Genomic DNA, 24,944 nt, shown 5'->3' with positions numbered 1-24,944 from the left:
ATTACTGGGTCTCAATATGTGGGTAGTATGTGCTATAATCAACATAGGTGGTATCCCATTCCCAGTACGTCGGGCCTCAGAGATATAAGCTAATTGCAAGCATGAGTTAGCCAATCCCGGAAAGAACCTCGGTCCCCCAGCTAATCTCTAAATAGTAACCCCTAGCAGCCATGGTCCCGAAATCCCACACTGTCATCGGTCTCTCATGATGTCTGACAGCCATGTGTACAGTACGTCGTATCTGGGCATAGTAGTCCTCCACGACCTACCACTGAGTGGGATTAGCCAATACCTTATCCCTATTGGCAAGGGGTTATAACACTGGATGTGATCCTGATACGGCCAAATTAATTACCCAGTAAGGTAAGAACATGTGGTATATAAGGGAAGGACATGTGCCGCCCACCTGGTAGAGGCTGCAAGGATTCTAACCACGTAAATCCCGTGAAGAGAAGATATCCAAAGGGGGAATATTCCCCACGAAGGGGATATGACGTATCTGAGTAGGACTCAGAAAGGGAAAGAGACGGACCCGAGGGGGACTTCCAAAAAGAAACCCTAAACCCTAAGCACTATAAGAGAGCCCGAAAGGAGGGGAGAGGTAAGTGAATAGACCCACACCATTACTCCTGTGAAAAACTGTTCTGCCGGTCTCTAACTTGGGCGTCGGAGGACTAATCCCGGAGATACCTTCGGGCCTCTACCTTCTGTGCTTGTGAAGGATCAGGTCATGCGGATTTTCGGCAGCAACATTGGCGCCGTCTGTGGGAACGACAGTAATGGTGGAAAAAACCTACAATTGTAAGAAAACAAGAGTAGCTCCGAGTATAAACATGGATGAGGAGGAACTTTCAGGAGGGCTCCCTCCCTCGACGAAAAATCGACGAAGAACGGGGAAACGATGATCGGGAAGGTTTTGCGAGGGACCAGCGTTCGGCCGGATATTTGGTGCGCGGAGATAGTAATCCTCCACCCCCTCCTAGGGTGCAGGAATATGTGACACGGGAGCAGTTCGAAGCCCTTCAGGAGAAATATGACCAAATGGCCGAGGCAATGAAGGAGGTCTCTAAAGCCGTCTTTCAGAAGACGGGCGGAGCATCGCAAGTTCCCTATATCCGGCCAGAGCGAACTCAAAACGAGGACCAGAGTAGTACAGGATCGATAAGGTCCAATTGGAATCCTCGAAACCGAGCAAGGAGGGAAAGCCCCGCACCCAAAGAAAGGATGCGACGTGCCGTCGGGGCCAAGCATGGGGAACCACGCCAAGGAGACGGACAGAGACATGAGGACTCAGGGTTGAAGCAGATGATCCTAGACCTTAAAGACGAGATCCGGAAGGTAGCAGAAAACCAGACAGAACTCGCGAGCCAGACCTCACTAATGACACGGCTTTAGCTGATGAAGTTATGAGGGATCCGCTCCCGGTCGGTTTTCGTCTGCCCAAATACGACACCTACGATGGGTCTGGGGACCTCGTCGATCATCTGGAAGGCTTCAAGGTTGCTATGCAGTTCCATCGAGTTTCGGAAAACATCATGTGTCGTGCCTTGCCTTTGACATTCAGAGGAGCAGTAAGGTTATGGTACAACCGCTTGTCGACGAAATCGATCCACAGCTTCAGCGATTTGAGTTACTTCTTCGTGAAGGGATTCTCCAGTAGCCAACCCCTTCAGAAGACCATGTTGAACATGACCAACGTCAAACAACATGGAGTCACTGCGAAACTACATGAAGTGCTTCTAGTAGGAGAAGATCACGAGCAGAGGTCTGGACCCGAAAGAAGAGTTCACAGCCCTGCTGGGAGGCGTCAAGGATAAAGAGCTAAAAAGGTCTTTGGCGAAGCATACACCAAGGGACCTAGCCGAGTTGAGGGCTCTGTGTGATAAGTACATCCAGGTGGAAGAAACCCTTCAAGCCGATGAAGAAGCCGAAGTGAAGACGGGGATGAAAAGGTTCTCAAGAGGTGACGACAAACCTTCCGAAGAGGGTAAAAGATGAAAGTCCGAATATGGTCGGGCACTTAGTCCACTGAAGAAGTTTGAGAAATACGCGCCCCTGAACCGGAAACGAACGGATGTGCTAATGCAGATAAAGGACTCCCCAGATGCCAGAGCCATGAAGTGGCCAAGGAAGATGGGATGACACCTTGAGAGACACAATATGGACAAATATTGCCACTTCCACAGGGACCACGGCCACGACACCGAAGATTGTTGGCACTTGAAGGGGAAATAGAAGGAATGATCCTAAGAGGATATCTAGGCCGATTCGTAGACCGCGAAAAGGAGATTGCCTAAGATGGTAATGACCGCAGGGACAACTGCCGTGGAGACGGTAGAGGCCGCCATGAAAGAAGGGGGCCAGCCTGCAGGGGCCATCAGGAACGGCAAAGGGACCAGACACCCGAGGAAGTGACCATCACCTCCGGGACGATCATAAAAGCCCGACTAGGGTTATAGCGACAATCTGTGGAGGCCTAGCCGCTGGAAAAAGTTCAATCTCGGCCAAGAAAGCAAAAGCTTATACGAGAAGCGCGCATGTAGCTGAATGGTCGAACAAGAAGGCGAAGACGGTGATGGTTATTTCCTTCTCGGATGACGACCTGGAAGGAGTGCACATGCCACACGACGACGCCCTGGTAATCACTATGACCATAACCGATTGTAGAGTAAAAAGGATCTTGGTGGATAACGGCAGTTCAACTGATATCCTGTTCCTTGAGGCTTTCCAAAAGATGGGCCTGGACGAGGGAAGGCTGAAGAAGGTCGAACACCCGTTGTAAGGATTCTCTGGCACCCCGGTCAAAGTGGAGGGATCGATTGAGTTGCCAATAAGAGCCGGCACTGGAGACCGCCAAGTAACAGTCATGATCAACTTCCTAGTGGTAGGCTTTACTTCGGCGTACAAAGCCATACTAGGGAGAGTTGGTTTAAACCTATTAAAGGATGTCGTCTCCACACCACACCTCAAGATGAAGTTCCCAACCAAGAGCGGTGTCGGTGAGTGTCGAGGCGATCAGGAGGCATCCCGGAGGTGCTACGCCACCACCTTATGGGGAAAAGAAAAGGCGGGCGAGACGCTCCCGATAGAAGATCTGCGCGACGACACTAGTTATCAAAGGGGAGAACCGGCTGAGAAGCTGATACAAGTTGAAGCAGAAGAGGGAGATAACACTCGCCAATTCCAAGTGGGGGCTACAATGCCAAGGCAACAACGAGAAAAACTCATCTCATTCCTCCAAGACAATTCTGACGTCTTCGCCTGGTTAGCCTTAGACATGCCTGGAATAGATTGAGAAGTAATAGAGCATCATCTGAGTGTCAACCCGACTAAGAAGCCGGTACAACAGAAGAAGAGGATCTTCGCCCCCGAAAGGTAGCAGAAGATAGATGAAGAGATAGAGAAGTTGCTGAAGGCCCAGTTCATCCGTGAAATCCAATACTCGGAGTGGATTTCCAACGTGGTGATGGTCCCGAAGGCACATGGAAAGTGGAGGATCTGCATCGACTTCATAGATCTGAACAAGGCCTGCCCAAAGGATGGCTACCCCTGCCGAAGATAGACCTCCTCATCGATGCCACAGCAGGACACGAGGCGCTGAGCTTCATGGATGCGTACTCAGGGTACAATCAGATCAAGATGTCTGAGGCTGATGTCCCGAAGACATCCTTTGTGACCGAGTACTACTATGAAGTCATGCCCTTCGGTCTAAAAATGCAAGGGCCACCTATCAAAGGTTGGTGAATAAGATCTTCAAGGAGATGATCGGTAAAACCATGGAGGTATACGTGGATGACATGCTTGTGAAAAGCCTGAAGGCAGAACACCATATTCGAGACTTAGAAAAGGCGTTCCAGGTGCTAAGGCAATACGGCATGAAGTTGAACCCGACAAAGTGTGCATTCGGAGTAGCATCGGGAAAGTTCCTCGACTTTTTGTCTCGGAGAGGGGAATTGAAGCCAATCCGGTGAAAATATAAGCCATTAAAGATATGAGGTCACCACAGAATGTGAAGCAAGTCCAGGAGTTAACAGGTAGAGTCGCCGCCCTAGGACGGTTCATGTCTCGGTCAACTGACAAGTGCCTCTCCTTCTTCAAAGCCTTGAAGGGATCCAAAAAGTTCGAATGGACAGAGGAATGCGAAAAGTCCTTTGAACAACTGAAGGAGTACTTGGCTGCACCCCTGCTACTGATGAAGCCAGACGTCGGGGATACCTTTTAGTTATACCTTGCTGTATCAGCAGTGGTGGTAAGCGCGGTACTGACGAAGGAAGAAGGAAGATAACAACGGCCAATATATTACGTTAGCCGAACCCTGTTGGATGCCGAAACAAGATACAGAAAGATGGAGAAAGTGGCGTATGCCCTGGTAACAACGGCAAGAAAGCTGAGGCCCTATTTTCAATCACACACGGTATGCGTGCTCACGGACCAACTCCTGAAGAAGATACTGTAGAGATCAGATATGTCCGACCGCCTGGTAAACTGGGCCATAGAGTTGGGAGAATTCGACATCCAGTACAAACCGAAAACTGCAATAAAAGCACAGGCCCTAGCAGACTTCATAGCCGAGACAACGCTCCCCGATAATCCCCAGGAGTTTTTCGAGGCCCGGGTAGAAAAGACTTGGACATTGTATGTGGATGGTGCTTCCAACAGCGCGGGAAGCGGCGCAGGGATCATACTGGTCAGCCCCAAAGGTTTCAAGATTGAGTATGCCCTACGGTTCGACTTCGATGCCTCCAATAATGAAGCAGAGTACGAAGTGCTAATAGCCGGAATTAATCTGGCACGGGCTTTGATGGTACAGGAGTTAGTGGTGCACAGTGATTCAGCTCGTGGTACGACAGGTGAATGGAGACTACAAAGCCAAAGAACAAAGGATGGCTGAGTACTTAAAGACAGTGTGAGAGAATATCAGCCTTCGAGGAGTTAGAGAGAGGCCTTTGGTGCCTAGAGAAGAGGACGACGAAGCTGAGCATCTTCCGCCATCCGTTTGGCGTCAGCTGGGTCGGACAAATCCCGTAATGCCGAAACACTCGGACGAAGAAAGGGTGGAAGGGAAGCCGAAGGCCGGCCTTGAATGCCTCCTTGTATAAGCACAGCTCTTCGGAGTTCTGATAGCTAGCTCGGTCGGTCGGTTTCGCTAGTCGGAGCTCGAAAGCATCCGAAATACTGAAGGAGGCCCTTAGTTCCCCCAATTCCAGCTCGTCCATGGTGGAAACGATGTGGAGAGCTTCCACCTCAAGGGGGTCCTGGGTCTGGGCTCTGGATTCAAGCACTCTCTCTGAACCTCTCACCGTTTGAGCCACCTTCGGACCCAGACGGCGAGGCCGCGGACGATGAGTCGTGAGATGAGGGCGAATCGGAGGAAGAGCCCGAGGACATCCCTGGGATCCCCTCGGGGCTTCGACCCCTTCGGTTGGACATGTCCTCTCGGAGGACGAGGGGCTGTACCCAGATGAACTGGACATTGTACTTTTGATCTGGACGAGATGCTAATGGAAAAGGAAACTGAGATCGAGGGGAAGCTCTCCGAGAGAAACACCTAAACCGAAGGAAGGCTCTCTAAGGAAAAAATAAGTGGCCCACAAATGGACCTCCACACTTTATAAATGGAAGAAAAACGATACGACTGCCCGAGCATTAATGGCGTCGTCACGTCATCAATCACCGACCTTGAGGTTTGAGCCTGAGCGAACTTGATCGAAGGTCCTTACCTCGGTTGGGGGCTCAGGCAAAGGCCGAGTAGACCTGACCGAAGGTCCTTACCTCGGTTGGGGCTCAGGCAATGTCGAGCGGACCTGACCGAAGGTCCTTACTTCGGTTGAGGACTCAGGCCCAAGCCGAGCGGACCTGACCGAAGGTCCTCACCTCGGTTGGGGGCTCAGGCAAAGGTCGAGCGAACCTGATCGAAGGTCCTTACCTCGGTTGGGACTCAGGTAAAGGTCAAGTGGACCTGACCGAAGGTCCTTACCTCGGTTGGGTGCCCAGGCAAAGGCCGAGCGGACCTAACCGAAGGTCTTCACCTCGGTTGGGTGCTCAGGCAAAGGCCGATCGGACCTACTTGGAGCTCCTCACCTCGGTTGGGTGCTTAGGCAAATGCCGAGCGGACCTGACCGAAGGTCTTTACTTCGGTTGGGGACTCAGGCCCAAGCCGAGCGGACCTGACCGAAGGTCCTCACTTTAGTTGGGTGCTCAGGCAAAGGCCGAGTAGACCTGATCGAAGGTCCTCACCTCGGTTGGGTGCTCAGGCAAAAGCCGAGCGGACCTGACCGAAGGTCCTCACCTCGGTTCGGTGCTCAGGCAAAAGTCGAGAGGACCTGATTGAAGGACCTTACCTCGGTTGGGAGCTCAGGCCCAGGCCGAGCGGACCTGACCGAAGGTCCTTACCTCGGTTGAAGGTTCAGGCAAGGGCCGAGCGGGCCTGATTGAAGGCCTTGGTTGTGGGCTGCACGAAAGCCGAGGCCGAAGGGATAAGGCCTAAGGGACACATGAATGGGAAAGAAAATGACGAAAGACATGATTACTCCCACATGTAGAGCCTCTTAGTGGAAGTAAGGGGGCTGCTGATACAGCCAAATTAATTACCCAGTAAGGTAAGAACACGTGGTATCCAAGGGAAGGACACATGCCGCCCACCTGGTAGAGGCTGCAAGGATTCTAACCACGTAAACCCCGTGAAGAGAAGATACCCGAAGGGGGAATATTCCCCATGAAAGGGATAGGACGTATCCTAGTAGGACTCAGAAAGGGAAAGAGGCGGACCCGAGGGGGACTCCCAAAAAGAAACCCTAAACCCTAAGCACTATAAGAGAGCCCGAAAGGAGGGGAGAGGTAAGTGAATAGACCTACACCATTACTCCTGTGAAAAACTGTTCTGTTGGTCTCTAACTTGGGCGTCGGAGGACTAATCTCGGAGATACCTCCGGGCCTCTGCCTTCTGTGCTTGTGCAGGATCAGCTCATATGGATTTTCAGCAGCAACAGATCCTAATCATATGCATCCAAGGTTCGAAATCTCGTTTACTTTTGGTGTTTCAACATCAGAACCACCAGCTTGGCGAGTTGATTTTTTTTTTTTTTTACTCGGTTGACGATTTCGGTGGTCAAACGGCCATATTTTGACCTGAAACTTGGTGGGTAGCTTGTTTTAAGGTTAATAAACATGCTTAGGACATAAATTTGCAAAAATATTAGACCATGACATTGTTTTAATTTTTTTTTACATAATTTTTTTTAATGACAGAATACAATAAAATCAAATATGGTATAACATAACAAGCATCATGTATGTTTCAAAACACTTTAATATTAATCTCTTATTTTTATTTTATTTTAAAAATCAAAGAAGAATATTTTTTCCTTATTTTAAAATTATTTTTTAAATATTAATCTTTCTAATTTTTCAAAAATTAAAATAAATAATTATTGGCTGAAAAAAATTTCACGGCGATAGAGTTGTAGAATAGCCAATGGTAACATATATATAATTGACTTCCAACAAAGGTATATTTACCATAAAAAGTAACAATTTATATTAATGGAAAATGCATTTTTAAACCAAAAAAATAAAAAAATATTTATGTAAAATTTTTTTTTTTGACTCTGTGAGGTTACAGATCTTCCTCTATTGTCTAACATATAAAAAATCTAGCCTCATCCAACATATATTTCTGTACTATTTAAAAAAAAAAGGTTTTGGGGAAAGAATTTTACATTTCATAAGCTTAGAATGTGTAGATCTTGTTGCATGAGTGATTTGGAAGGCAATATGTGTGATGATGTGGCTAACTAGAGGCCAAGAAGGTGACTTTGTTTTCAAAGTGCAAGATGAAATCTCGATTTCATCGAGGCAGAAAAGTCAAAATTTCGACTGTCTCGCCGAAATGAGGTGCTTATAAGCCTTTACAATGTCACATTTCGGTATCTCGTTGAGACGATACGGATATCTCGGCTGATACTGAGATTTTGACATAGACCATGTACAAAGTGTATTTCGTAACCTATCTTGTCTTAGCAAAAAAAAAATCACGAAATAACCGAGATCTGGCCAAGATCTCGAACCATGCATGCATTCATAGCATCCAATTATACATATGTGGCCATAACTGTAAAACTGACCTTTGAGCCCATGATACCAAAAAGAACCTCGGCCACCCCGTGCCTCAGACCACCAATATTACAACTATCACAACTATCACCACAACTATCCTACTACACATCCAAAAAACCTCGATCACACCAAAGTCGGTAAAATCATGCTACCTGTGTAGTATATATTTTATATAAAATAAATTCAAAACACAGTAATCATCACATTCCACATGTGCAGGTAGAAACATAAAGGTATAAAACACTCCATAAAATAAATCAATCACCCACTCACCTTGATACCTGAATCTGATGCCTTTTCGTTGAGTTCTTGTCCACGCGTATCCTTACCGAGTGTCTTAGGTGCCTAATTAAACAATTAATATTTTAGGTTCATTTTAGTGTTCACTGTCCAAGGACAGCCCAACTTCTTAAACTCCTATTGAATTCCCTTACCGGAATCCAAACCAACAGTCTAACAGAGGCACTGATTCCTGACCAACATTTCTCCCAACAACTTACCTACTTAACAAACTTGGCCCCCTAACCCCTATGTAAGTCACTAACCTGATCTGCACAATCTCAAGTTTTCTATTTGTCTAAATAGACCAAGCCACATAGTACAGAGGTCATCAGAACACCCATCGGAGGGAACCTGTGGGTTATCAGATGCCTCTGATTCCCAATATAGTCTTCTTCCTCATTGTACTATTTTCTGCAAAGGGGTATAGTCTTACACTCCCTATGTACATTCCCTGACTATGGCAGAGTCCTCTCAGCCAATTCGGTGACAGGGTTTGGCTCTGGAACCCGCACGACAGTCATCTGTTCAAGGCTGAGTTTCACTAAACATGTATCAACTAGCCCCATCCTTGTACAGGGTGCACCTAAACCCAACCAGCAGCCATTTGGGGCTTTAAAATCCCAACCAGCAGGTTGGCTGGGCGGTAACCGGCTGGCCGGTCGGACATGCCGGTTCCCTTTTTTCTGCAGAATCCGATTCTTCCAAGGGCTGTACTGTACATCAAAACCCAGATTTGGGTTTAATTTCTCAGTCCATCGTTCTGTTCATGCATATTTGGTCTGAAGATAGGGTTTAGGCTTCAAATTGCCCATCCTTAAGATTAAATTGGCTAAACCCAAATCTATACATCCCATTCTGCATAAATTTTAGACATTAAATAGGAATTGGGTCATTTCTGCAGAATTGGATCAATTCACCTATTTAGTCACTTAACTGGGGTTGGATACAAGTGTTTACAATTGCAAAATTTGTATTCCAACCCTAATTAGACTTATATCAGAATTTCAGGGAGGGAATTAGCTGAATTCTCATAGGGATAAATACGGACTGAATTCTTGTTCTAGGGTTTTGGCAGAATTTTGCCTATTCAGCCATATTAAAGCTTCAATTACATAATTCCTTACTGGGAGAATAAAAACCCTAAGCTCTAGGGTTCACAGGGACAGTCTTCTGACAAATTTCAGTCCCTAACCCTTCCAGAATTTGGGGCTTCTTCTACAGTGAAGTAAATTAGTTCATAGGGACTTAATTGTAGTCCCCAATTTATTAAAACCCCTAACCCTAGCTTGCTACTGCCATTAAAGAACAATTTCTTACCTTAATTCTGCAGGTACAGCAGTAGGTACAACATCCACATGCACAACCTTCCTTCTTTTCTTCTTCCTTTTGCTGCTGCTGTTCACCGAATTATACAGCAGCTAAATGAGGTGAACAGTGGCTAAGGATCTGATTTATAACTCAGCCCAAGGGTCCTTAAGGCCCGTTTGGCTGAACACCCTAAACTGAAAAGTAAAAACTACTTCTAAAAACATAAAACTATTTAAAATTTAATTCCCCTTGATGGACAGCAACAAATACTGACCTATTAGGTTGGATTTGGTCAGCATTAGGACCTCTACATAGTGGGTAAGTGCGAGGCTCAGGGGTGTAGGAATGTGGGCCCCACAAAGAAAACCCAAATTTTCAGTATTCTGCCAGCCAAACCGACTGGCCGGTTGCCAGCAAGGTAACCTGCCAGTTGCCTTATTTTTGGCCTTCCAACAGACTAATCCTCTGTCTTACATTACCTAACATGTGTGGGGCCATTCCCACAACTTTTGACTATTTTACCCCTCCTACTTGGCTATTAAATCTGCCAATTTCTCCCTTCTACTGCTGTACATGTGTGATCTGTAAGATAACAGCCTATTGCCATTGTGCCAGTTAGATCCTGACACTGGGGAACAACTACTTCAAAATTCAGGGTGTTATAGAAAATGAGAAAGTTATTTATTTGATTGTTATCAATCCAGAGAAAGCTTATTGAAAGACCCTTTAATGGTGATAATTTGTAGCCCTCCCAAAGAAAACTCTTAAATTGTTTGAAGTAAAGGCATATATGGTCGAGCTGGAATTAACTTTGGAACTATCGGATAGAAGGTGGGGTCCTTTCCAATTAGGATAAGTCTACGTCAGTAGTTGGCCTTTTCATTTGTTCTTCTTCTCTTATCAATAAGGAGAAAATCGTTAGCGATGGACATTTTCGATGGAAATTAGATTCTATATTAGTGCATTCAAATATTGTTACTACCGAAGGTCAAAGTAACGAGTTTCCAATTATAATTGGGTTACACCATGGATCAGCTTTGAGCCCGTATCTGTTTGCTCTCATCATGGATGATCTAACCAGGCACATCCAAGACCAAGTTCCGTGGGGTATGCTATTCGCTGATGATATTGTTTTGATAGATGAGACTGTGGAAGGGATTAATACTAAACTGGAGCTATGAAGACCAAGCTTAGAATCAAGAGTTTTTAGGATAAGCAGAACAAAGACAGTATATGATGTGTCCATTTAGCCAGACTATGAGACGTGAGGAAGTGGCAAAACTTGAGGGGCGAGAACTACCACAAAATGACTTTTAAATATCTGGGGTCAATCATTAGCAAAGAGGGTGATAGAGAAAATGATGTCTCCAACAGAATTAAAGTGGGATGGATGAAGTGGAGAAGTGCCTCGGGAGTGCTATGTGATAAACGTATGCCTGTTAAACTCAAGGAAAAATTCTATAGGACAGTAATACGACCAATGGTGATGTATGGGGCGGAGTGTTGGGCAATCAAGAAGAGTAATTTGAATAAATTGGGTGTAGTAGTGATGAGGATGTTGAGAGGGATGTGCGGAAAGACCCAGAGAGACAGAGTAAGGAATAATTGTATTAGAAAAGAGTTAGGGGTGGTTCCAATCCAGGACAAGCTTCGTGAGAGCTGATTGAGGTGGTATGGCGATGTTCAACGGAGACCCATGGATGCCCCAGTAAGGAAGTGTGACCAGTTTCAATTACATAGAGCTAGAAGGAGAGGCAGACCTAAAATGACCATTGACGAAGTGGTAAGAAAAGATATGTAGCTGGTAGGGATCGATCCTAGTATGATCGTGGATAGAGGTAAGTGGAGGACAAGAATCCATGTAGCCGACCCCCTATAGGGGATGTTCCAAGGATGTTGCTTTGACTACTGCTTTAACTTCTTTTTATCTCCTTTTACTTTTTTTTTTTTTACCTCTTTTTAAAACGTCTATTTTTATGTTTACATGCATCTTAGACCTTATTGGATCCATGTAGCCGACCCCATCAAGTTGGGATAAGGTTATGGTGGTTGTTGTTGTTGTATTTGTGCATTCAAATAACTAATCTTTTCGGAGGTCAAGATAAATCTATGTGGTGTTTAGGGCTTTTGGACTGTTGGAGGGATTCTGTGTTTTTAAGTGCTTTTAAGGTGCAATATTTTCAAAATTGGACAAGAAGATCTATTGATCCAATTAGATTCACACAGGTCCTGACTAACCTTATGCCTCCTTCCCCTTTGGCGGCCTTCGTTATCGGTCCTCCTCTGAAAATCACCTCTCCGCCTCTACCCCATCTGCCTCCTCCCTCCCAGCCATACTCCCCCGCACACCACCCCTGGAACTCTGTTGTCCATCTCCACCCCCTCCTCCCTTCCTCCCTGCTAGACATACCCTGTTATTCCACCCTCATGCTTCTCACAACTCCACCCCTGTTGGCCTCTGTCAGCCTGGCCTTCTTGAACCTGAGATCCGAAAATGGAGCAACTGCATTATTGGCTACTCACTTGGCAGCCACCCCCCTTCTCTGTTGTCAAGTCCTCTCTTCTGAACCAATGGAAACCCCCTCGAGCTCTCTTTCCACCTTTACGTTTGAAAAATGGAACTTCCATCTTCATCTTTGCTACAACCATTGAAAAATCTACCGCCATTGATGGTGGTCCCTGATATGTGGGAAAAAAGCCCATTTTGCGTCAATGGGACGAATTCACCTCCTTCAACTGAACTGAGCCTACTTCCATTCCCTTGTGGGTTATCTTTCCCAACCTTCCCCTCCACTTCTGGTGTGCTAAAGGCCTCAGCTTAATCGGCTCTATCATTGGCAAACCCTTATACTCTGACAAGAGAACGAAGACCATGAATCGTTTGTCCTTCGCCAGAATCTGCATAGAAGTTCAAGCTGACCAGGTGCTCCCCTTTATTACAATCATAAATGGCGAGGGCCACTCCTTCATCCAAGAAGTGAAATACGACTGGCTTCCTCCGGCTTGTACTTCCTGTAAGTGTTTTGGCCATACTACTACCCTCTGTGCTAAAAATCAATTTGCTGACCACTCTTGATCTTTGCCGGCTCCAGACATTGAGCAACCGCAGGATTCTCTCTTCACTGAGAATGCCTTTCGGAGAAAAAAAAGGGGACTAGAATCTTAGGCCACTGCCATCAGAATCCCTCACCGCTCCTCACCTACTGTTGCTCATAGCTCTTGGACCATTGGTCTGATGGAGTCTCCATTATCTGCTGGTCACAATTGATTCTCGAGGCTTGTGCTCTCTGACACTGTTGATGGAACCGATAATCTGATTCCTTGCACCTATGATGCTGCTTCTTCCTTGCACACTGCTCCTTCCAAAGGATCTTTTGCCACTTTAGCTGGCCAGGCTGAACAGACGCCCTCTTTCGAGCCGACCCTGCCTTCTGAACCCCCTGCCACCTACCTCCTTCGTCTGCTCCCTTCCCTGTGGCTTCCCTCTCCTTAGCCGAATCCCTAAACCCCTCCTCCTCTCCACGCTTACCTTTTATCCAGAACATTACCAATTTAACCCTTCAGGCTCAACCTGAACCTGAACCTGAACCTGAACCTGAACCATTGTACATTCCTCTGAACCAATACATTCAGGTTCAACTTCTAAACACATTCTCCGTATTCCCCATGGACCACCCGCTTTACCCCGGTAACCTTTACAACCCAAACACCCTTTCAAACCCATCTTCTACCCTCTCCCCCCTCCCCCCTCCCCCCTCCAACCATAACCTGAGCCACTCTTCTTCCTTACCTGACACCAATCCAACATTATCACCTTTGGACCTCAACGGTGACTCATCCCTTTTGCTGCCTTTGGTTCTTGACACCTCTATCTCTTGCTCGCCAATGCTTGCCGCAACTGTGGCCCCCTTTGTTAGCCCTCGAGAGACTCCTTCCCCACCTGCCGACACCTCTTCTGTTGACCAAGTCCTCTCGAACAACCCTATTGTCATTCACTACTCTGTCTTGACCTCCGATGGTTTGGCTTCCAATACCTTTACTGCGCAAGCCCATCCTGTGACTGTTGACACTGTGCTTCTGGGCTCTCACCCCTTACTGCCTATCCCTGCACATCATGTTACGAACCATGAAGCTATGGTCTTTAAAGGCCCCGTTGCCCATCAACTGTCTCAGCAGGCACCTTCAATTCCCTCCACTTCGGCCCTTGCCTTTGCTCGTTAGTCTGGCCCCTCGGGCCCCTTTCGTTACAACATCCTTCAGCCCTTCTGGTTGCCTTTGAAGACTCTTCATCTACTTCTCTTGAAGTCTTTGTTGGGTCATTGTAGGCCTCTCCTGAAACCACTATGGATACTACCTCTATCCTCAGAATTACTAGACCATTACCCCTCCCACTCTTGACTTCATTAACCCATCTGACCCCTTGTCACTGAAAACCTCCTTACCAGATATTCGCCCTCACCCCTGATCTATCCTACACCTCTTCCCCCTCCATTCCCCTAAAGCCCCCCTCGACTGCTGTCCCCAACCCCTCCAAAGAGAAGAAGAAAGCCTCCTCTATTGTTGCTAGGTCTTCCTCCAGAACCGAAGCCATCCCTCCCTCACCCTGTTCCCTTGGCATTGGGTATAATCGTAGATCTACCTCTAAAACTGTACCTTCCAATTCTAGGAACCCTCCCTGCTCCTTGGAGCACTTGCTGCTCCCCCCACTACCTCCCAGTTTTCCCTTGGATCATCTGGATTGTTCGAGGTCTTGACTCCTTGTCCAAGCAAGCTGACATCCGATCCTGTATCCGTTCCTCCCTCTCCGACCTCTGTTGTCTTTTGGACCACTAGAGTTCTTGATGCTAATGCCCCTCGAATTGTCTCCTCCATTGCTCCTTCTTTGTCCTTCATTTCTAACTACCTCTATAGCTCCAATGGCAGAATTTGGGTCCTCTGGGATCCCTCATCTTTCCACATCTTTGCCCTCTCCTCTTTTGCCCAAGCCATCCATCTTTCCATCTCCCACCCTTCTGGCTCCCACATATGCTTCCTTTTTGTTATCTATGCCCACAACCTAGCCTCTCTCGGGCTTCCCCTTTGGTATGAGCTTTGCTCCGTTGCTCACTCAACGGGCTCCAACCCCTGGGGGATTGTGGGTGACATCAATGTTATTCGGTTTAGTCACGAGAAGTATGGGGGTAAGCCCATCAACACTCAGGCTGTAGGCTCCTTCAATGACTGCATTGATGACCTTAGCCTCAATGATCTCAGATGGTTGGGTGTTAAGCTCTCCTGGCGCAATAAAAGATCTGGCAACCTTCGTGTGGCTTGCAAGCTTGACAGGGCCCTTGTCAATGAAGCTTGGCTTGATTCTTTTCCATCCTCCCATGCCTGTTTTGATCTCCCTGGGATCTTTGACGATAGCCATATCTCCATTCATGTCCTCCCCTTCCGCTCTTTTGCCACAAGCCCTTCATGTTCTTCGACATGTGGTCCTCGCACCCAGATTTTCTCCCAATTGTTTGCGAAGCATGGTGCATTCCTATTCATACCTCCCCCTCTCCTCTTATTGCCTTCTCCAGAAAGCTCAAAATTGTCAAAGCTGCTCTCAAACTTTGGAACTCCTCCACCTTTGACAACATCTGCCCTCGTGTCTCCTCTTGCCGCGACAAGCTCGACTGCAACTAATTGAAAATCCAATTTGATCTCCTCAACCCTGAGCTTGCTGCAGAGGAAAAAACCACTGCGTGAGACCTCTCTTTGCTTCTGGCTCAAGAAGAAAGGTTTCTTCACCAGTAAGCCCATATCTAATGGCTTGACCTTGGAGACTTTAACTCTACCTATTTCTACCGGTCTGTTAAGGCCAGAAATAATGCAAATACCATCCCCAAACTCATCACCTCCACTGGCAATGAGATTTTCTAATCCTGAGGACCTCAAATATGAAGCAACCCCCCATTTACATGTGATCTTTTTCCCTCCCTCTGCTCCCCCTCCCCCTCCTATCCCTCACAACCTCTTTAACAAATTTGTCTCGGATGATCTCCTCCCTAGCATTCATTCCATTCCCTCTGAAGATGAATTTCCTCCTGGCCATCCTTTCTCACAAAGCGAATGAAGCCCCTGGCTCGGATGGCTTCAGTATGGGATTCTTCTCTTCTTGCTAGAATATCATTCGCAATGACCTCATTCTTGCTATCCGAAGTTTTTTCTTCAACCCTAGTCAGATCAATGGTATGAATCATACCTTTCTCTGCCTCATTCCCAAAAGAGAGGGGTGGGTTTCCATGAATGATTTCAGACCCATTTCTCTCTGCAATTTTGTCTACAAGTTCATTGCCAAAATCCTCGCCAATAGGATTCAGAAAGTCATCGTCTCTCTTGTGAGCCTAAATCAATCTACTTTCATTACTTGGAGGAGCACTGTGGATAATATCATCCTTTGCCATGAGATTGTCTGAGGTTTCGATCAAAATTCCCATTCCTCTGCTGCCCTTCTCAAAATTAACATACATAAGGCTTACGACACGATAAGCTAGGGCTTTATCTCCAAAGTCCTGCTTCGTATGTCCTTCCCTTCCGCCTTTGTCCACTGGGTCCACTACTGCATTTCCTCCCCCGGTTCTCTATTTTGGTTAACGGAAGCCCAACGGGCTACTTCCCCTCTGGTCGTGGCATCAGGCAAGGTTGCTCCCTTTCCCCTTTTCTCTTCTCCCTATCCTTGGAAGTTCTGTCCCGTACCATCCAATTCGCTACCGACCTCCATATCATCTCTCTTATCCCCAAATGCAAATCCCTCCATCTCTCTCACCTCGCTTTTGCTGATGACATCATGATCTTCTCCAAGGTCAACCCTCGCTCCGTCTCCACTATCATGTCCTCTCTTCATTGCTTTGAAAATCTTTCGATTCTTAGCATTAACCTCTTCAAAGTCGAGCCTCTTCCTCTCTAGGGTCTCTTCCGAGACTCAGGCCCATCTCCTTGGAATCACAGGGTTCTCCTTGGGCTCCTTGCCTGTCAGATACCTGGGTCTCCCTCTTATCTCCTCTAAGCTCTCTGCTCATCATTGTTCCCCCATGCTTGACCTTCTGAGAAAGAGGCTTTAGCTTTGGAAAGACAAGCTCCTCTCCTATGTTGGTTGCCTAACGCTCATTCGATTTGTTCTCTAGTCCATGTACCTTTACTGGTCTGAAATTTTTATCCTCCCTGCTTCCATTGTCAAGTCCATTGAAGGGATTTTTTGCTTCTTCCTCTAGAAGGCTTCTAATTCTTCTAAGTTTCTCCATCCTCTTTTTTGGGACAAGGTTTGCCTTCCTAAGGCTGAAGGAGTCTTGAGAATTAGGAAAATCAAAGAGGTCAACTCTGTGGGTATCCTTAAGCTCATTTAGAAAATTGTGTCTAAACAGAGGGGCATCTGGGTTAATTGGATCCACTCCTCCCTGCTTAATCACAACTCTCTATGGACTGCCCCATTCCTTCCGATGCTTCTTGTATCTGGAGAAAAATTCTCATTCTTAGAGCTTTGGCCCTCGATGCCATCTCTTTCTCTATTGGCAATGACCACACAACCTCTCTCTGGTTGGATCCTTGGCACCCTTCTGGCAACCTTTCCTCCTTGGTCACCCCTAGGACCATCTACTCCTCTAGCCTTCTTGAATTTGCTTCTATTTCCTCTATTATCTCTCCCTTGGGCTGGTCTCCCCTATCTCTCCCCCTCCTCTTTTCGACCTCTGGTCTTCCCTCCCTCCACTCCCTCCTGGGCACCGAGCAAGGGATGATAAATGCACTTAGCTTCCCTATTCTAATGAGAATTTCTCCTCTGCCCTTTGCTTGGTCCTTTGTCAGATCCTTTGGCCTTGTGGTTCTTAGGCGCAATCTCGTATGGTTTTATGGCCATATTCCTCGCCATAGCTTTTTGTATGGAGATGCCTCGCTAACTACCTCCCAACCCAATCCTTCCTCGTCTATTGTCACATCCTTGTTAACCCTTCCTGCTGCCTTTGTCCCCATAGAACGAAGGACATTTCTCACCTTTTTTTCTCCTGCCCCCTTTCTACCTCGTCTGGAAAGTTGTCCTCTTTAGGTGTTGGGCCTCCAATTGACCAATTCTCCCTTTTGATAGGGAATGAATTTGGATTGGCATGACCTCTGCGGGCTCCACTAAGGATGTGAATTTGAAACTGAAACCATTTACCGAAACCAAACCGAGCCGTTTACACTGAAATCGCAAAACCGTTTAGTAAATGGTTCGGTTCTGGTTTCAAGTTTACGACCGATTAGCTAAATGGGCCGGTTCGGTTTTAATCGTTTAACCCGTCGGTTTCAAACCGAATTGACACCGTGAAAATTGAGCCGTTTACATCGTTGAGACCCATCCGTTTAACCCGTATAGTGATTTAATAGAATAAGGGGTTAACTGATGTGTTTTCAGTGCATCATGCTCTTTTACTTTAGAACACTTATGATAAATTGTGTTCATTAGCAGCTTTGTTTTTTTTTTGTTTTCATCATCTCTATGTGATATTTTCTTTTGCTTAGTTGTTTGGTTGTTTTAACAAAACATGATGGATTTAATTTTGGGAAGAATTAAGGACCATAGAGGCTGTCCAACATTCTATTCAGTAATTTACTCATATTATGTAGTTATGTCGTTAAATCCTTGCTTGTTCAATGCCTTATTTAATTTGATACAAGATCTAAGCGTTTATCAACAAATGCAAATTTCAGTAAGCGTGCGAATAAACTAGCAAATCGATTGCTAGTATGGATTAAACCGCGATCAAAACCGTGAAACCGACACCGTTTAAAAATCGTGAAACCGAAACGGTTCCGGTTTCCAAAAGTGCATCCGTTTAATAATTGGTTCACCTTTTGTTTCAGCCAAATGAATGTGAACTGAACTGAACCATACCGTATACACTGAAACTGAACCGATTAACACCCTTAGGCTCTACCATCCGCAACACCATCAGGAAGCTTGCTTTTTCTACAACCATAAACCACCTTTGGATGGAACGTAACATCCGTAGATTGTCTTCTATCTCCCGTTCTATGGATAAGATTTGGAAGGTCATCTACTTTGGTGTTACCATCAAAATCCAATCCTTTTATCCTCGCCCTGTCCCAAACTCCCCTAGGAACAGGCATATCATTGCCTCTTGGCACTTACAGATTGACACCATCCCCCACTCTTGATGCCCCCACCTTTTCTGTATCCCCTTAGTCTGCTGGTTTGGTCTGCATATTTGGCTTTGCTTGTTGCTTTGATGTAATTGCTCCCCCCTGGGTTGGCTTTTCCTTGTTGGCTTAAGCCCCCCTCCCCTCTCCCCTCTCCCCTCTCCCCTCTCCCCTCTTTTGTATATTCTTCTCTCCTTGGTAATGAATTTATTTATTCATAAAAAAATAAATGCAATTTTGTATGTGAGGTTAATGTTACGAGATTAAGCTTTCACCTATAGTAGTCAATTATTTATGCTGCAAAAAATAGAGGTTGTGTTTTTAATTTCTGAAGTTGCTTTGTTCTTCTAACTTTTACCATTCCTTAATACATTTATAGACTTGAAGCTTATCCTTACCTTCCCCCTTTTATGGATTGTCTAAACTCGCTTTTGTCTGCCTTAGTATTGGAATTTAGATGATTGTGTGCTTATTTAGTTAGGTGGCTTCAAGGACTCTTGATATATTTTTGTTGACTTGATGCATACTTGATGGTAGTTGTTTGAAAGAACTACTTAGTATCACTACTGTTGGCTGAATTTTACTTGTTGAAAATCTCAGATGTTGAAGAAGTTAAGCAAGCAACTAAATGGTGAGGATTGGTCATGGAACAACTTAAACACATTATGCTGGGCAATAGGATCTATATCTGGGTCCATGGTGGAGGAGCAGGTATTCGTGTTAATGGGTTCAGAATGAAGTCTCTTTTTGGCAGGCTGGTGGTGGGGGGGTTTGTATTTAGTTTCTGCATTACCTATGCTTACTCTTGACGATGTGTTCCGGCAGGAGAATAGATTTTTGGTAATGGTCATTCGAGATCTACTCAACTTATGTGAAATTACGAAGGGAAAAGATAACAAGGCTGTCATAGCTAGTAACATTATGTAAGTTGTTTTGAAATGCTTGTCCTTTTTATGAATTGGCTAGTGGTTGCTTTACTCGGTTTCTTACCTCCTTTTCTCCCCGGCCTTCAATTGGCAGGTATGTTGTTGGACAGTACCCGAAATTTTTAAGGGCTCATTGGAAGTTCCTCAAAACTGTTGTGAATAAGCTGTTTGAGTTCATGCATGAAACACATCCAGGAGTTCAGGTGTCTTTTGCTGCCCCATCTTTATTATTCTCGTTAATTTTTAATAAACTCTTCTGTGTTTACTTTTCCTGTCGAAAACCTGGATCAGTAAGTGGCCTGATAAAACTGTACATAATGGGCCAAAGATTGTTTGTTGTTGCTTGAATCCATTCTTAACTGTGCTTTTCCTACTCCATTACTGTCAATCAGAAGGTGATAATGGTGTAAGGTGGCTGTCTTGAAAGGGTAAGGATGGTTATTTTCTGATCAGGGTTACTTTCATTTGTATCAAGTGTATTGGGTTGGTCCTCTTTTAGAGGCCTGGTTGTGTTGGTGTACTATTGTACTTTTATTATCTTCTCCATTGATAAAATCATGTTATCTATTGAAAAAGAAAAGAGATGAGGATGGTATGAAATGATATACCAAAGAGAAAAAAAGGATTGGCACTCATAATTTTTCCTTTATAATACTGTTAAGGGACATGAATATATGAGTTATTAGAAGATATGACACTACAGAATGGAGGGGTGGAACATGATTGATGTAGGCTACGTAGCCAGTTCAAGTAGTTTAGGCATATTTAAATGAGTGGAGAAAGCATTGTAAATGAGGCTATAAACATTAGGCTTATAGGAAGACTCTTGAGAAATTTTTTGTCAAATATTCACACATTATGATTATCCTCCCCACTTTACAACCCCCCTCCCCCACAAAAAAAAAAAAAAAAAAAAAAAAAAAAAAATCATTTGGGTTGTTCTTCAATATTCAGCCGGTCCATGACACTCACACACAGACAACCTTTTTTGAATCATGACAATCTGCCGATCACATTCATGGTGCATAAGCAATCATTGTTCTATTTCATTCATGCCTTTTTATCTTCTTTTGTTGGAAGTTTTTTTTTTTTTTTTTCTCACTGGCATGTATGTATGCATGCATGCATTATCTTCTTCCTATGGAGATGTCTATGTGAATGTGTATGATTCATAATCACACTTTGTTTACTGATGCCTTATTTGCCTTTCAGGATATGGCCTGTGACACATTTTTAAAGATTGTTCAGAAGTGCAAACGCAAATTTGTTATTGTACAGGTAATTTTTTTCCCATTTATGATCCAGGTTGCTACTGTAAATTGAGAAATAATGGGGAGGATGGACCTTCACTATTTATGGGGTCTGTCAAGCATCAATGATGTCAGCGAAATTAAACTTTATTTAAGAGTTTGGTTAGGATCAACTTTATCTGTTGCACATTTTGAGTTTGGTTAGGATCAACTTTATCTATTGCACATTTTCTCTGTGTCCAGTTAGTAACCTATATCACGGTTGAAATTTCGAGTGGAATCTGTCGAAGTGAGATATTTTTCTTCCCCTGGTGATCAAAATTGGCAATGATTGGCGAAATTGCTAAAATTTTGAATGGAACTTAAACTTGGCAAAATTTTATGTTCGCTAGGGCTCAAAATTATCCATTGCTTAGGACTATGTCTAATGGATAATTATCCATTGCTCTTTATGTTCCAAGGATGGTCTGTTTGTCCTGGACTTGGAGTTATTAAATGACTGATTTTTCTGTGATTCTTCAATTTGCAGGTTGGGGAAAATGAACCATTTGTTTCTGAACTTCTGACAGGCCTTCCAACCACTGTTGCAGATCTAGAGCCCCACCAGATCCATACATTTTATGAATCTGTATGTCGATAACATTTTTTTGGTCCAAGTAGCTAGGATTAGCCGTATATGTGGCATGAAGTGTGGTTGCTTCATACTAATGGTCACTTGCTGCCTGTCTTTCAGGTTGGTCAAATGATTCAAGCTGAATCTGATCCCCAAAAAAGGGATGAGTATTTGCAAAGGTTGATGGAACTTCCCAATCAGGTTGGTGGCTGTCACTGTCCTCTTTTTTTTATTTATTTTTATTTTTTAATAATGACTTTATTGATGAAGAAAATCAGAGGGTCAAAGCTTTAGTATAGGATAAACCAGATATGTAGGAGTCAAAGGAGTGGATGCTGAGGGGAAATGAGAACTGAAGAATATTACTAACTCCTTTTTTGCCAGACCTTTGGATCACCTTGTGGAACAGAAAATTATACCCACTAAAAAATGACTCATCAGACACTTTCTTGGGTGCAAGGCTACAACATGCTTTGTTGACACTTCATGAGTTTATGTTGATTTATGTTTATTGTTTTGTTTTTGTCAAATATGTTTATATTATATCCTATGCTCTGTTTATTATATGTTGGTTTTTTCATATAAGGCCATTACCAGCATAATTATATCATATTGCGTTGATAGGGACTTATATCTTGCGTATAAGCATAGTTATATAAAATTGTCATTGCTATATTACATTTAGTCATGTACTGCACACCTAGGGCGTCTAGGTAGGCGCTTAGGAGATGCTGCACCCCTACAACGCTTTGGGTTGCCTAGTCGCTGTGACAACTATTCACTACACGCCCCTAGCAAGCTTGACCGTCAGAAAATTGGCTGGTTTCTTCACCAACCAAAATGAAAACAGCTTCCAAGTTTCAGCTTTCTCCTGTTGCCAATCACAATCATATTGTAGCTCTCCCCATTGAGGTGCTATTAGTATGGTTGCAGTCCACTTTTGACCTTGTCCAGACTGGCACTGCCCATTGTTCAATGAACCATGAGTTTTTGTCACTGACCACCTGAAACCAAATCTTACATCCATGTACAGTGATGAGCTGATTTTGTGTAGCCCATTCAACAGAGACCAGACCTTTTCCAAAGATTTGTACCCTTTTACTGTTTGGATTAATCTTGAAAGTTCAAACTTGTTACCTGTTTTGTCTTACTACCTTCTTGTGCATTACAATTCATTTTGTTTCTTTCTGCATTAGCTAGTGCTTCTTCTTAACTGATTCAAGATAATGCTTTCCTGCAGAAATGGGTAGAAATTATTGGGCAGGCACGTCAGAGTGTAGATTTCCTGAAGGATCAAGATGTGATCAGAACTGTACTTAACATATTGCAGGTATTCCAATATAGCAAGCCACTTCCTCTTTTCTTTGTGCTGAACCACTAAATCTGTTTTGCAGTAGTGCAGATTAATAAGTAATCCAGTGAGACAACGTGACAATCGAAATTCTTATTATATTATGTAGGTTTTTAATCCTAGGAGGTTATTGTTTTACTAAGTTAAATGCAAAGCGTAGGTTTGCCGTCACTGCAGGTTCAGTATGGTGATTATACATTATGGATGCCCGCTTATGCCTGATCTACTCTTTTGAACTCATGAAATTGAATATCTTAAAAAATAATTCATAAAAAAGGTAAAAAAGAAAAGAAAAATGGTTAAAAATATTAGTATAATACAAATCAGTGGACATGGGCTGGCCCATGAAGTGTTTCTGTCCTTGAATTTATTTACATTGTGGTCATGTGTTCACCTTTCAAAAATCGAAAATTTTCCCCAACCCCATTTCCGGTGCTGGAATTTTCTTTTTTGTTGTTACATGGCAATTGAATGTGTAATATACAGGCAACATTAGAGTTAGGTTAGAGAATTTTTTATTAAATCTCTGAGTGTGTTTGGGGTCATCTTTGTCAAAAGGGAAGCAAGGCTGAAGCATAATTTTGGAGTTCTTATGGCTCTCCAAGCATAAGCACGGCCACCTCTACCCCCTTGACAGTCACTCTTGATTTCTCAAAGTCTCAGCATGGATTTTTTCTGTTACATGTCAGTTGAATCTGTAAAATAAGGCAACATTAGGGTGAGGTTAGATATTTTTTTGTTAAATCTCTGAGAATGTTTGGGGTCATCTTTGTCGAAAGGGCAGCAATGCTGAAGCATAATTCTGGAGTTCTTATGGCTCTTCAAGCAGAAGCACGCCAACCTCTACCCCCTTGACACTCACTCTCGATCTCTCATAGTCTCAGCCATCTCTTCCATCCCATTTCTCTCTCTTCTGTCTTAGCGTCAGGATTTGTCAAGGCATGGCTGTATCTTTAAAGTTGCATATGTTTTTTTTAATATACCTAAGAGGTTTGAATTTCACATCTTCTTTGTGAACCAATGTGATACTTTTGCAATGTTTTGCGTAAAAGCAATCTTTCATTCTTCCTGCTGTGTGAGGTCAGTAGCATTCTTGAAGTTGGCTAATGTCTTTCAACATGCAATTGACATTTCCCTTTTAGTGTATTGTATGCTTTGATACATTGGCTGGTGGATAAGTTTACTGTGTTTCTATTGGTGTAATAATTTGGTGGACCATCTTTTTGTTGCACCGCTTCATGTTTGTTGTGATTAACTTAAACTTTTGCTTTTTGGTAGACAAATACGAGTGTTTCCAGTTCGCTTGGAACATATTTTCTATCACAGATATCCTTGATCTTTCTGGACATGCTCAATGTGTACAGGTGCTTCTCTCTTCAAATGCTGTAATATTCATGATGTGCTTCTGACTTTTGCGACATGCTTTGGTACTCTGTTTTCTTTGTTAAATAGTTTCTTATTCCATTTTACTCTGATGCTTGCTACAGAATGTATAGTGAGCTCATATCAAACAGCATTGCGGAAGGAGGGCCCTTTGCCTCTAAAACTTCTTACGTAAAGCTTCTGAGGTGAAGAATACTTTTAAATTTAGTTAGTGTCCTAGCTAAGTCATTCTGTCTTCATTAGTTTTTGAGTTATTTGCTCGTTGAAACAGGTCGGTTAAGAGGGAAACTCTAAAGCTCATTGAGACATTCTTGGACAAGGCTGAAGATCAACCTCAAATTGGAAAGCAGTTTGTTCCACCTATGATGGATCATGTTCTAGGTGACTATGCTAGGAATTTGCCAGATGCCAGGGAATCTGAGGTCTTGTCACTGTTTGCCACAATCATTAATAAGTGAGTCCTGTACTGACTTCTAATCATGTAGGTTGCTCTGAGTTATTCTTACCATTTATGTCAACTATAGGAAAGTACTTAAAATTGTGGCAGACAACTATTG

The 24,944-nt window shown here is 44.2% G+C and overlaps 1 protein-coding gene across 6 annotated transcripts in view; it reads left to right on the top strand.

Moving 5' to 3' along the window:
- Nucleotides 1-24,944, top strand: part of LOC122088086 (protein EXPORTIN 1A) — a 70,594-nt gene that overhangs the window by 30,631 nt on the left and 15,019 nt on the right. For all 6 annotated transcript variants that reach the window (XR_006142973.1, XR_006142969.1, XR_006142970.1 and 3 more), the window contains exons 16-25: nucleotides 19,465-19,575; nucleotides 19,690-19,787; nucleotides 19,885-19,993; nucleotides 21,003-21,068; nucleotides 21,570-21,668; nucleotides 21,774-21,854; nucleotides 22,894-22,983; nucleotides 24,283-24,368; nucleotides 24,492-24,572; nucleotides 24,659-24,841. Coding sequence is in view for 1 of the 6 variants with exons in the window: in XM_042657231.1 (XP_042513165.1) it covers nucleotides 19,465-19,575; nucleotides 19,690-19,787; nucleotides 19,885-19,993; nucleotides 21,003-21,068; nucleotides 21,570-21,668; nucleotides 21,774-21,854; nucleotides 22,894-22,983; nucleotides 24,283-24,368; nucleotides 24,492-24,572; nucleotides 24,659-24,841 (1,004 nt within the window). In the remaining 5 variants the exon portion in view is untranslated. The remainder of the gene's footprint in view (nucleotides 1-19,464; nucleotides 19,576-19,689; nucleotides 19,788-19,884; nucleotides 19,994-21,002; nucleotides 21,069-21,569; nucleotides 21,669-21,773; nucleotides 21,855-22,893; nucleotides 22,984-24,282; nucleotides 24,369-24,491; nucleotides 24,573-24,658; nucleotides 24,842-24,944) is intronic.

The sequence above is a fragment of the Macadamia integrifolia genome, chromosome 9 (assembly GCF_013358625.1).
Source record: "Macadamia integrifolia cultivar HAES 741 chromosome 9, SCU_Mint_v3, whole genome shotgun sequence".
Classification (NCBI taxonomy): Eukaryota; Viridiplantae; Streptophyta; class Magnoliopsida; order Proteales; family Proteaceae; genus Macadamia; species Macadamia integrifolia.
This window is presented reverse-complemented; position numbering and strand designations above follow the sequence as displayed.